This window comes from Indicator indicator, chromosome 32 (genome assembly GCF_027791375.1).
Source record: "Indicator indicator isolate 239-I01 chromosome 32, UM_Iind_1.1, whole genome shotgun sequence".
Lineage (NCBI taxonomy): Eukaryota > Metazoa > Chordata > Aves > Piciformes > Indicatoridae > Indicator > Indicator indicator.
In genome coordinates this window covers 5,548,821-5,560,812 of record NC_072041.1, presented here as the reverse complement: position 1 = coordinate 5,560,812, position 11,992 = coordinate 5,548,821, and the positions used below count along the sequence as shown (strand labels likewise).

Below are 11,992 nucleotides of genomic sequence, written 5' to 3'. Positions count from 1 at the left end.
CTGCGCGGCCCGGAGCAATGTACGGGTAGGAACACCGAAGTAAGGGCAATGCTGGCAGTAGCGGCACCGGGGCGCCCAGGGGTATCATCCCTGTCCCGAGCACTGTGGTCTGGCCTTCCGTCTGCCCAAAGATCGCTGTGTGAGGCGGTGGACGAGCCTTCGGTGACTCCTGTCTCTGCTCTGAAGCCATGAAGCGGGCAGGGCACAGCGCAGGCTACTGGGGGAGGCCTGCGCTGCTTGTTCTGGGCTAGTGCAGGAGGCCATGGAGTAGATATGGCACTTTAGAGACGATAAATTGCAAATTACATAAAACCTGCATCCTTTCCTTCCTTTGTCATCTGAAATTTCAGCAGGAAGGATTGTGAGTCTCCTAAAGGCATCCCAAAGGAGGTGCAGGCTTTCTTTTTCCTGATGGAGTACCTCGTTGCTTCCCTCCGCCACCCCTCAGTGCTGTGTGTTGTGCTGGCAGGGTGGGATGCCCTTCTCCTAGCTCAAACATGCAGGACAGCAAGTTCCCATCTGTAGGTGAAGGGCCACTAACTGCAGCATTGCTCCAGTTAATGACTCCCAAACCTGAACCTGAGGGAGCGTTACATGTGTGATTCTTAGGCCCAACTTGGTGTCTGCATTGAAGGGTAGATCTCTTGGGATGCTGTTACCATACTGGGCCCTCTGTTTAAGGAAGGGTGACATTTAGGTGAGAATGTGACACTAGACTTCTCAAAACAGATTATTTTGCTACTCTGATATGGATCTTTTGACCATATTTGGGGATCACTGCAGCTGGGGTGCTAAAGAGATGATTCAGTATCTTAATTTCATTTATTGTAGCAGATCACTAGTATTCCAGGAGGTCTTTGTATACAGTGGTAAGATTTGGGATTAAAAAAGAAGAGGGGAGTAGCTTCCTATTTTGTGAGGGTTGAAGGTCTGAAAAACAGACCTACAAGGTCTGGTGCAGCTGGAACAGCTTGAAAATCAGTGGCTGAATAGCTGCTTGGAATGTCTGTGGCTTGTCAGAAGTCTGTGTGAGGCCTCTGTCTGAGTGTTTAAAGATGCAGAGAGTTCATGACCAGTGGTGCCACTCTTAGTGGTTAGAATCTGCATGCAGAGAACACAGTAATGAAACAAATTAGAATTTGTAATAGAAAATTTTGTGCACTGTGGCTTAAAATGTGTAAGGCACAAGGAAAGCTGTTGGAAGGTTGAAGCCCAGTGTCTGCTGCTTGATAGTTGGCACATGGTATTCAATGTGGCACAATAATGTGCTGCCCTTTAGAACTGGCAGAAATGTCAGGCTCCCTAGGGCAGTGGGCACAGCACCGAGCCTGTCAGAGGTCAAGGAGTGTGAATGATGCCTTTAGTTGTGTGGCTTAGTTTTGGGTAGTCCTGCAAGTAGCAGGGATTTGGATTCCATGATCTTAAGGGTCTCATCCATGATTTTATGTGACAAATTCCATGTCAATTTAATCATGCAGCTGTGCAGGGTTTGATTTCCGTGGGACTAGAGAGAGACTCTGAAGCTGTTGGTAGCAGACAGCAGATGAGCACTTGTGATGTGTAGTGTCAGTGGAAGATGTAGACCCCAGCCTGAACAAGTGTTGTGAGAATAAACCCATAAAAATAGTTCTTGTGTTCTGATAGGGTGTAGGGGTTAGAAGATGGCCAATGCTGGAGTAAAGAGCTGTGCGCTGGACAGACTCTTTCTTTATTTTTAAAATCAAACCCAACTGAAAAAGTAGAAATGGAATTATGGATAATCTGTCAGAGTGAGGTGTGAGCCAGAAGACAGCAGTGCTTTTGGCTTTGGTGAGTTCTGATGATGTGCTTTTGGTTATGGAGGTGCTTAAACCTTTCACAGTAGCCCTGGTGGAGTGGTTGTGGCAGTGTTCATACACTTGTGACTAACTGCAGAGTACGGTTAGTGGAGGCTGAGCTCAGTGCAGGAGCCAGAGGATAAACATTATTTTTATGATTACTTCCAGGTTCTGGGAAAAATGACCACTCTCACACGACAGGACCTTAACTTTGGGCAAGGTAATGTGCTAAGCTGCAAACTGGTGTGCTTGCAAGGCTGCTTGTTGGCATGGGAGCCTGTGGGGGTGTTGTTGAAGGGTTGTTGTAGCCCTCAGCTCCTGCATACTCCTATGAGTATATGGTATTTCTCTGCATGCTTCCCCCCTTCCTTACTTCAACGTTCTTCACTTTTGTTTTTCAGTTGTTGCAGATGTTCTTTCAGAATTTCTGGAAGTGGCTGTTCACCTTATCTTATACGTCAGAGAAGTTTACCCTATTGGGATCTTTCAGAAGAGGAAAAAATACAATGTACCTGTCCAGGTAGGAGATTTTCCTGGACACTGACAGCTGCCTGGGGAAGCAAAATAGCAGGGATCAGTCAACACTCACCAGACCAAACTAAATCACTGCCAGAGTTTGTTTCAATGTGCAAACTCATTTTTGAAGAGAACTTAGTTCCTGTCAAAAGGGAAAACAGCCCTGTAGCTGAGGATACAGCAGTACTCATGGAGCAAGCAGATCATGGACAACAGTAGTAGGCAGCTGCTCCAGCTATGGGCAGTAAGGTAACATGAAAGCATGCTTCCCAGGGAGGAGAGCTGGTTGGGACATCCTATTCCTAATATCCTATTGTGGATATACATTCCCAGTATACTACAACTGTGTGGGTACAGTGATCTGCCTCAGTTTATGAGCCCTTCCATGAAGGAATTACTGGTTTGAATTGGTGAGTTAGTGATTAAAAAAATGCGATTTGAAGCATGGCTCAGGTGCCTTATACCAACCTGGTGCTTCTGTCTTCCCAAGTAGCAGTGTTCTGGTTCCCATCAGAGCACAGCTCTAACTATTCCCTGTGTTTGCCGCAGATGTCCTGCCATCCAGAGCTGAACCAGTACATCCAGGACACGCTGCACTGTGTAAAGCCTCTGCTTGAGAAGGTGAGACCTGGGCAACAGTACTGCAAGTCAGCTGAGTAGAAAGTAAGAGACATAAATACCACCTTCACTGCAAGATGTATTTAAACATCCCCCATGTACAACACATCAGCTGAAAAAAGTAACTGACAAAAAGCAGCAACTGACAAGAAGCAGCAGCAACTAACAAGCAGCAGCAACTGACAAGAAGCAGCAGCAACTCTCAAGAAGCAGCAGCAACTCTCAAGAAGCAGCAGCAACTCTCAAAAAGCAGCAGCAACTCTCAAAAAGCAGCAGCAACTCTCAAAAAGCAGCAACTAACAAAAAGCAGCAACTAACAAAAAGCAGCAACGGCAACATCCATAACCTTTCCTTGCAGTGAAGGCCCTGCCTTGCTGATCATTGGCATTTGGTTGCATCCTATACCTGCATGTGAGGATCTCCACCTGTGTATTTTCAGTGACCTCACCCTACATGTTAGATGTATTCAGAAGCAGAATGTTTAGGTTAAGCACCTCTCTGGCAAAATGGTTGCAATGCTTTGCCATAAGCCAGCAAGCAGGTGAAGGACTGAACTCTAGGTTTCATAAGAGAAAGGTGTGTCCATATGGAACGTCTCAGGATGCAGGCAAATTTAACATTCCCTGCTCTTTACAGACAACCTTAATGCATGTTTAGGGAATGGAAATACTTTAGGATGTTTTTGGCAGTAGTACAGAGCTGCTGTATTGGACCAATGGTCTAAGCTTAACTTCCTCATCATTGTCCATTCCCAAGTGATGCAGTGAGGTGACTGCAAATTTCCTCCTTTGTTCCAAAGCAGTATCTATAGAAGCGTGCTGTTTAGTGCACTTCATCTCCCTAGACCTTAGCCATATACTGTCAGTTTAATAGCTAGCAAGAAATGGCTTTGCAAAAGTGTTTTTTTCCTGCTCAGTAAGAATAATCTGAGCATGCTGAAGCTTTGTATAACTGTGCTGTGAGCCACAACAAATAAGCCTACTCCCACTTTATCAGAAGCCTGTGAAGCACGCTGGGGGCAGATGACAGCTTGTTTAATGAAGGGATTTTTCTATCTTGGTTCTTGCAGAATGATGTGGAGAAAGTCGTGGTTGTAATCCTGGACAAAGAGCACCACCCCGTGGAGAGATTTGTCTTTGAGATCACCCAGCCACCTCTTCTTTCCATCAGGTAAATCTTCCATCACTGCTTGCCCATGGCCTCTGACACGTGTCTCTGCAGAGGTGCACTAGCAGCTCCAGGCCCTGGTGCCTTGCTCTGTGCCACTAACAAGGGCTGTCCCCAACAGTTCAGAGTCCCTGCTGTCCCATGTGGAGCAGCTACTGCGTGCCTTCATCTTGAAGATCAGCGTGTGTGATGCTGTGCTTGACAACAACCCCCCAGGTACAAGTGTTCACATGGCCTTGGGATTGCTTGGCTTGGGACAGGAGGCAGTGTCCCATCCTCTGCTAGCTGTCCCCTGAGCTGGAGCTTGCCACCTCTCTTGCAGGCTGTACCTTCACAGTTCTGGTTCACACACGGGAGGCAGCCACACGGAACATGGAGAAGATCCAGGTGATAAAGGTGAGTGATTCCTTTGGCTGCCTGGCTGTGCAAGCAAGCTGCAGAGCAGAAACTGGCAGTTAGAGCTGGGGCATCTCTAAGGTTAAGGTCACCAGATATTTGAACACGTGTTACAATCACAGTGCCCTTTGCTTTGAGTCTGTTAAATGGTTTATATTGGTGAGGTGACTGAGCACACAGCAGCTACAACTGCAGCCAGCAGCTGCTTCAGTACCTGACCCAGATTGTGACCATACTTGCTGCATAGTGCCTGATCCATCACCCAGAAGCACTCATACACACAGAACAGGTACTTGAATTGAATCAACAACAAAACCCTTATCCCACATCCATTGTGTGTGGATGACTGATTCTTTATAGACAGCAAGATGAAGATCCAAGTAAACAGTGGGGTTTGGGTGCACAAAGACATTTTTATCTTGCAGGAAAGCGCCTGCAGATTGCTATTTAAAGCAAGATTATTGTTATTATTTTTGCCTGAATGAAGTTATTTTTGGTGCTCCAAGGCATAGCAAATCAAGGCAGTGAAGTATAAAATGGTTTCAAAACAGAAGTCTGCTCTATTGTGCTTAGTAATGGAGGGTGGTGGGGCAACCTTTGAATCTGCAGAGCAGGACAGAAATGCACACCCTGAACATTTTGTATGCTAGTGTGAGAAATAGAAGATGCTAGCTCAGGACAGCTGAGGATATATCTTGTAGAGAAGTGAGATGCCACCTTCAAAGTAAAGGGGGTTAACATTACAGTTTGAGGTGTAACTGAAGATAATTATGCTGAGTCTCAGGGACAAGTTCTTCTGTTAGGAAAGGTTTGAGTTACCTGTTCCTTCAGCCACTAGCACACTGCTCACTTAGGGCTGAGGAGGGGAGCTCAGTTTACAACCTACCAGCTTCTGCAAATCAAGCACTTTGTGTTCCTGCCCCTAGGATTTCCCGTGGATCCTTGCTGATGAGCAAGATGTGCACATGCATGACCCCCGGCTTATTCCCCTGAAAACCATGACATCTGATATCCTAAAGGTGAGCCCAGGAGATGGCTGAAGCTGCAGGTACACCTAAGCTTTGCTCTGATGCCAGCTCTGCAGTCTTCTGTAGGGTAACAGTTTTAATACTGCAGAGGAGCAGCTTCGTCTTGCAGGTGCCTGTGCCAAGAATCAAACAGTGCAAAACCCCTCATAATGAAACGAGAAACCTGGTTGTGGGGGATGGTGCCAACTCTTCCTCTTTAGCCTGCTGTAGACTTCTATTTTCCATTCACCTACCTGCATATCAAACAGAACTGACGCTTCGCTTGTTTCTCTCCTACAGATGCAGCTGTATGTAGAAGAGCGAGCCCACAAAGGCACCTGATTTCATATCTTGCCTTCAGTCCTCATCTGATCTTCCAGTGGAGTAAGAGATCTCACAAAGCATACGTTGATACCCGCCTCTTCAGCTGGCCTGCTGGGTGAATGTAGAGCAGCTGCTGCCTCTTGATTTCAAGTGCTCTTACCACTGTATATAGAACTGACTTGGAATGTGGAGCCAGAGCCTGTCCCCGTGCGCGCTCAGGTGTGAGTACAGGTTTGGTTGGGGTGAACCCCTGGGGCAGGATCCAGGCAACTGCAGTCGGCGCTTCGTGCGGCTCCAGTTCTCACCCCAGCAGGGCAGCTCCACTGTGCAGCAGCAGCGAGACGCAGCCATCTGCTGCCTGCTCCACCAGAGCAATGGGCTGGAACCAGGGGTGAGAGAAGCCTTACGTAGTGTCTGTCCACTGTGACTGTCCCAAGTAATCTTCAATAAACATTCAGTTTTACCCCAGTTCAACTGGGCTGAGTTCTGTCCAAACCAGCCCCCTCCTCAATGGAGGAAATATTTTTGTTTTCTTTGGAGCTTGAAACACAAAGTGGCACTTCCACCACTTGTCCATACCTTTTCTGGAGCACCTGCAATCTCTCAGTTCTGTGAGAGGCTACACAGCCTGGGTCTCACCTCTTTCCATAGGAGGGCTTTCACCCATAGGTGGCATTAGCAAGGACGAGTTTGGGAACACTTGCCAGAGAACGGACAAGGGAGAGCTGTTAATCCTACACCTGTTAAGAGAGACTGAGGGAGGCCTTGCTGCTGCTCTGTGCATGCAGGGGTAGAACACATAACTCATAGTGCTTCAGCTGAGCTTGTTGGTCAGGCAGTTCAGTTGGGCAGCCAGTACACTACCTCCCTGCTTCCTCTGAATGAGAAGTACAAGAATGGTATGGGTGGAGGCTGGGCATTGCCTTAACATTTTATGAGACTGCAGCACCAAGTACTTTGGTAGGTCAGAGGTAGTGTGGAGAAAGCCCAGCACGCTTCAAAGGCACTTATGCTGTAAGGTGGCCACCTCAAGGAAGTTCTTACCCCTATTCTCTATCTGCTTACTTAAACAACAGGGGGCTGTACTCGGGGAAGTGTGAACCATTTTGATCATCAACACTTAGACAAACAGCCAGGAATTACCTACCAGGGACACAGCGTTTATGGAAAAGGTTGACAGTTTCCTTATGCTGTGGAAGGTTTGGTTGGAAAGATACATGTTTTTATACATAAAGTTAACCAGGAAAATACCATACAAAACCAATCTCTCTGCAGCAGAGCCCTTGAGGACAGCAGTGATGATCTGACAGGAAACATTTTAGCTTTATCCTTCATACATTCCATAAACAAACAAGAAAGGGTTTCTAATTAAGACTTCAGTTTAGCTGTAGCTCACAGACACTGACTAGGAAAGAGAAATGGATTTAATTGTCCTAGTCTTTCTCCCAAGGCAGGGCACTTTTAACTGCAGTAGCAGCCACAGTACAGGAGGATGAAAGATGAAAACAGAAGTCCCTCCAAAGGGCTGGGCCTGCAGAAGTTCTGCTGTGAAGGAGAGCAGATCACTTGTGTTTGAGATCAGCTGTGCAAGACAAAGCCAGTACAGTCACAGAGAGTACAGACAGTAAGTGCACTTGAGACCACCTTGTCACAGTCCTGAGGTAAAAGCAAACACTGGGATTGTGCCTTCATAACGATGTCAGGGGCCCAATGGTGATGCTGCTGTTGGTCACTCGGATCCCATACCATCCTGCCCAGAACTGGGTGTCTTGGCCTCCGTGCCGGAACAAGATGTAGCGAACTCCAGGGGGGTAGTTCCGGAAGGTGTGGGAGATCTGGAGAGAAAGAAGAAAATTCCTCTTCATTTGTCTAAATAAAGCAGGAGTGACCTAAGAGGCTCAGACAACTACAGCATGTGAGTCTTGGTCTTGGGAAAACCTCCTTCTAAGGTATCTGTCATTGAAAGTGCATCAGGCCCTCTTCTGAGGGATAGGGAAAAAGCCTCTCAGCCTCCTGCCCTGAAGTTTCTCTGTGTCCAAATGTAACTTAAACTTGATTCTTAGGTATGTTTGACACATAAGCAACAACCTAATGGGTCAATCAAACCAGTTAAACTTGTTCAGCTTTAGGTAGAATAGTTTCTGCAATACTTCAAATTACACCTGTGCAATACTTTGTTTTAAAAGCTTTTTGATCCAAACAAGAACTGTTCTTAGTATTTTAGTTCTTTAGACAAAAACTTAAGTGAAAACCAGAAAAAGAGACTGAGCAAAACTAACATAGAAGGCCAGGAGATACTCTTTAGAAAACCCTGGGCACCTACAAATCAAACCTATCTCGTTCCTGGCACTGCTGCTTCTTCAGCAGCAAGGACTTACTTCTGTATTAAGTAAAGAAGGCTGAAGAACAGAGAGGGAAGGTCCACTTGGGACTCAGCCTTGACTTGCAAGGTTCAAGTGTAAAACTCCAGCCCAGAGGGCTGCTGCTCACCTCTCTCCACATTGCATCACTCCACTGCTCTATAACCACTGGCTCAGGGCAGAACTCCTCCAGGACAAGGTAGTCTTCAGAGAGCAGCTGCACGGTGAGTTCATAGCGACACCCACAGTCAAATCTGGCAGCATACCTAGAGAGGCAGGGAGTAATCAGGGATGGTTGTGTAGGGAACCTTCAGTTCAGTGTTCAAGCAGCCTGCAAGGGGGATCCCCATCTGCAGAGAAGGAATGTCATCACCTTTTGCTATGGAGAAGTTCTAAAGCAACTTCAGGATTGCCACCTCCCCACAGCCCACTGAATAAACAGATTTAGCTTGCGCTTTCCTCAAGAAATACAGCTCCTAAAGGAGAAAGAACTATATGGTATGAAAGCCTCAGAAGCCTGATTCATCTCTAGGCCAATGCCAGACATTCTGGTTCTCGGTACAAACACCTACCAGTCCTTGACTACAATTTCAGGGCGTTTCTCATCCATCAACTCATTCCAGTATCCCTCCTTCTTCAGAGTGATGAGTTGAGACTTCAGGCATGGCCTGCAACAGAAATATTCACAGCTTCACAAACCACATACCTTTCCTCTCAGCCTCCCCACTTTCCCCAACAGCTTTACTCTTGCCAAGAGCTCATCCAGACCCTGAAAGCCCACAGGGCTGACATGACTAAGACATGCCTTCTGTGGCCAGAACTTGACAGGGGGGTGAACTGATGAGCTTCACTCCCAGATAAAAGGGATAGTTACCTACAACTTGGATTAAGAGGGATCCCTGCACTTGTAACAGGAAAGTGATTCATGGACGTAAAAGCAACTAATCCTCTGCTGACAGCATTTATTGCAAGCTGTTGGCATGACAAACACACCTGCTCTTAAAAGGTTTTACATAGCTCTGCCCTTGTGAGGTACATGCATCTGATGAGCCTACCACACCTTAACCTTTGCCCACCACCTTCAGTAGAGGAGATGCAGGTCACAACCACAAAAAAAAGCTATAGGAAATTCCTGGTAGAGACAGAAATTTAACACTTGCTGTGGTTAATTCCCTGAGCAGCACACCTGTCTCAGACTAGTTAGTATAAAAGGTTTATTAAGCTCCTTCCTTTTCCCACACATGGGCTAATGTCCAGTGACCATAAAGGAGGAAGCAGATCTCAGCTCCAGATCATTTGACTCCAGTTCTTACCCAAATGAAGTGACAAAGTATTTGAGTACTCTGGGGTCTGGCATGCCTTGTCCATGAGCTCCAGGCAGATTCTCAATCTTCCATTTATCTCCTTCATTACGGTCAAGTTTCCAGTGCTGAAATTTCTCTGAAAACACAGATACCAAAGCTGAGTGCTGGGATGTTCTTTCAGTATCTAGCAGTATGTTAAATAGTTCTGTTAAATAATCAGCTGCAGGAGAATACCAGAACCTGCTCTGAGTTTTCAGATTCAGCTGCAGATAAACACCAGCTTGACTCCTGTCTTTATGTTACCATTACTACTTCTACTGTGGCTGTCACAGCAGCTTGGTGAAGTGGCAGCAACTTTCTGACCACATCAGAAACTCATAATCAGTAATGAGGTACAACTACTGCAGCCACATTAGGCAAGTCTTGGGAGAACAGATACTCCCCAGCTGCCCAAACGTTTAATCCCCAAATCCAATAGTTTGATTTTCTGCTGTCCAAATGAACCATCACTGTCTGCAGTGCTGGGACCTTCCTGACTACAGAGATTTTCTGGTCAAAACCACAGACAGATGTTCACTTCATCTACCCATGGGAGTGTCACTTCATACCTTCAGTTGTGGCTCTGACCCAGCAGAGAGCTGTCAGCAGCTGGGCCGTCCCACACCACCAGCAGTACGTGAGTAACTTGGGACACTGACTCATTCTGGATGTTAGGAAACTCTTAGCCCTGTACTATAAATAATTAAACACACCTTCTGCACAGGGGTTTTTGATTAAGTTTCTCTTCAAGTGGCAGAGCATGTAGAAGGTCTTCCAGTCAGAGATGTTCCTGTCCAAGTTCTGAAGATAGAAGCCCTCCCGCTGGCACTTGCGCTTCCATAGGGTGGTCAGGTCCACCACGTACCGCCACTGCGTGCAGACCAACCTGCAAGTGCACACCAGATCCCGGGCTGGCAGCAGCGACAGCAGCTCCACCAGGACATCCTCGGGGAGGTCGCAAACGGATGTCATCACGGACCGGCGGCTCCGGCGACAGGCTGCAGGAGTGCGCCACGGAAAATCCCCGGGCAGCAACAGCACCGAGCTTGGGGAAACAAGCAGAAGTTGTACCGATTACTATCGGAGCCACCCGGCAAACCCCCGCCCCGAGCTGCCCCCGGCCACGGCCCCACCTGGGCTCCGCCCGCTTGCGCCCTCCGGACACGGATGTGAGGCGGCCGCGGCCCTTCCGCATCGGGCGGGGCGCGGGGCGGGCAAAGGGGATGGAGGCGGCACCGGCGGTCTCCCCGCCCCACCGACGCGGCCCTTTTGCAGCGCAGCGCGGCACGGCCCGGCCCCGGCCCGCCGCAGCCGCCTGTCCCGGAGCGCCGCAGGTAAGTGCGCTTGGTACCAACACCGGCCTGGCCCGTGCTAGGGCTGCAGGACGGGACAGGGCGGGAAGCAGGGACACCCTGAGCAGCTGCCAGCGCGCGGTGGCCCTGCGGGCTTGTCCAGGCTGGGCACACGGGGGACGGGAGTGCTGATGGGGAAACGGAGTGTGCAGCCCGGGCACGGCAAAGGATGGGTGCTACCGCGGGAACATTGCCTGTGGGAAACAGAGGTCAGGCAAGGACTGTCACCCCTTCCCTGAGCGCCCAGGGCATCCTTGCTCGTCAGGTCATGCTCCAGCACCGGCAGTGAGCTGGCCAGATCTGTGACATTCCTGCAGGGGATGAAACCAGCATGATCTGGCCTTTGTCTTTTTAAAAATCCCATTCTGACTTTCAGGACTGTGACTGACGTTTGAAAAGGGGGAAAACTAAAAGGGAAGTCCCCAGGTAATGTTAAAAGCTTTCCTCCTGCTGTCTGCAGTGCAGGTGGAGGACACACGATAGCTCTGCATCTGGAACATCTAGGTATAGGATCCTGATAGGGTACGGACTCTTCTTTCCCTTGTCAGTTTTTGCACTGCCATGTTCCATATGCTTTGCTCCCAGGGCTTTTCCAGTTTAGTGTTTTCCTCCTGAGGAGTTTATCTGCTTCTGTGCAGTTTGCTGCAGTCTTGGCAGCTTCCCAATATCAGGACTCAGCTGGGAGGACAGCAGAGTCACAGTATATGGTGCCACAAGCTCTGACTCTGCACCCTCATCCTTTCTCACTCCTGCAGCACCCACCCTGGAGTTCAGGGCAGCAGAGAGCTGTCAGAGCACAGAATGAGCAGATGAAGTTCTGAACTTAATTGCTCAGGTCCTAAGGCCACAGAAAAAGGAACATGGAGAATATCAGTGGAGTTCTTTTCAGTTATGCTTTTTCAGTTCTCCTCTGCAGTGCCTGTTATTAGTGATGTTCTTCAAGGCAGAACATCTGCCAAGGAGGTCACTGCATTTACAGCAGCAGAGGTTTCTGGAAGGACTTGTCCCAGTCAGGGAAGCTGACAAACTGTCCACACTTGCAGATGTCAACTACTTGCATTTTGTGGATGTGCTTAACTGAGGGCTTCACAC

At 48.2% G+C, this 11,992-nt stretch overlaps 2 protein-coding genes across 2 annotated transcripts; one reads left to right on the top strand and one right to left on the bottom strand.

Annotated features, from left to right (window-relative positions):
* Window positions 1–1,991: 1,991 nt before the first annotated feature.
* MAD2L2 (mitotic arrest deficient 2 like 2) lies at window positions 1,992–6,274 on the top strand. The gene is made up of 8 exons (XM_054395065.1): window positions 1,992–2,037; window positions 2,219–2,337; window positions 2,883–2,954; window positions 4,021–4,121; window positions 4,240–4,334; window positions 4,441–4,514; window positions 5,441–5,533; window positions 5,822–6,274. Exons 1-8 carry the CDS (start codon window positions 1,998–2,000, stop codon window positions 5,861–5,863), a joined length of 636 nt encoding a protein of 211 aa, XP_054251040.1. The 5' UTR covers window positions 1,992–1,997; the 3' UTR covers window positions 5,864–6,274.
* Window positions 6,275–7,488: 1,214 nt separating this feature from the next.
* Window positions 7,489–10,535, bottom strand: LOC128977510 (F-box only protein 6-like). The gene is made up of 5 exons (XM_054395062.1): window positions 10,262–10,535; window positions 9,519–9,645; window positions 8,778–8,873; window positions 8,336–8,471; window positions 7,489–7,680 (listed from the first exon to the last, which is right to left on the bottom strand). Exons 1-5 carry the CDS (start codon window positions 10,518–10,520, stop codon window positions 7,534–7,536), a joined length of 765 nt encoding a protein of 254 aa, XP_054251037.1. The 5' UTR covers window positions 10,521–10,535; the 3' UTR covers window positions 7,489–7,533.
* Window positions 10,536–11,992: the final 1,457 nt, after the last annotated feature.

What these genes read in the sequence shown, in the direction of transcription:
- MAD2L2 (XM_054395065.1), top strand. Translation starts at nt 1,998, where the DNA reads ATGACCACTCTCACACGACAGGACCTTAACTTTGGGCAAG. An exon ending in TAAAGCCTCTGCTTGAGAAG is followed by an intron (nt 2,955 to 4,020) that starts GTGAGACCTGGG and finishes TGGTTCTTGCAG; the next exon opens with AATGATGTGGAGAAAGTCGT. An exon ending in TGACATCTGATATCCTAAAG is followed by an intron (nt 5,534 to 5,821) that starts GTGAGCCCAGGA and finishes TCTCTCCTACAG; the next exon opens with ATGCAGCTGTATGTAGAAGA.
- LOC128977510 (XM_054395062.1), bottom strand. Translation starts at nt 10,520, where the DNA reads ATGACATCCGTTTGCGACCTCCCCGAGGATGTCCTGGTGGAGCTGCTG. An exon ending in TACTTTGTCACTTCATTTGG is followed by an intron (nt 8,874 to 9,518) that starts GTAAGAACTGGA and finishes TTTCTGTTGCAG; the next exon opens with GCCATGCCTGAAGTCTCAAC. An exon ending in GAAATTGTAGTCAAGGACTG is followed by an intron (nt 8,472 to 8,777) that starts GTAGGTGTTTGT and finishes CTGCCTCTCTAG; the next exon opens with GTATGCTGCCAGATTTGACT.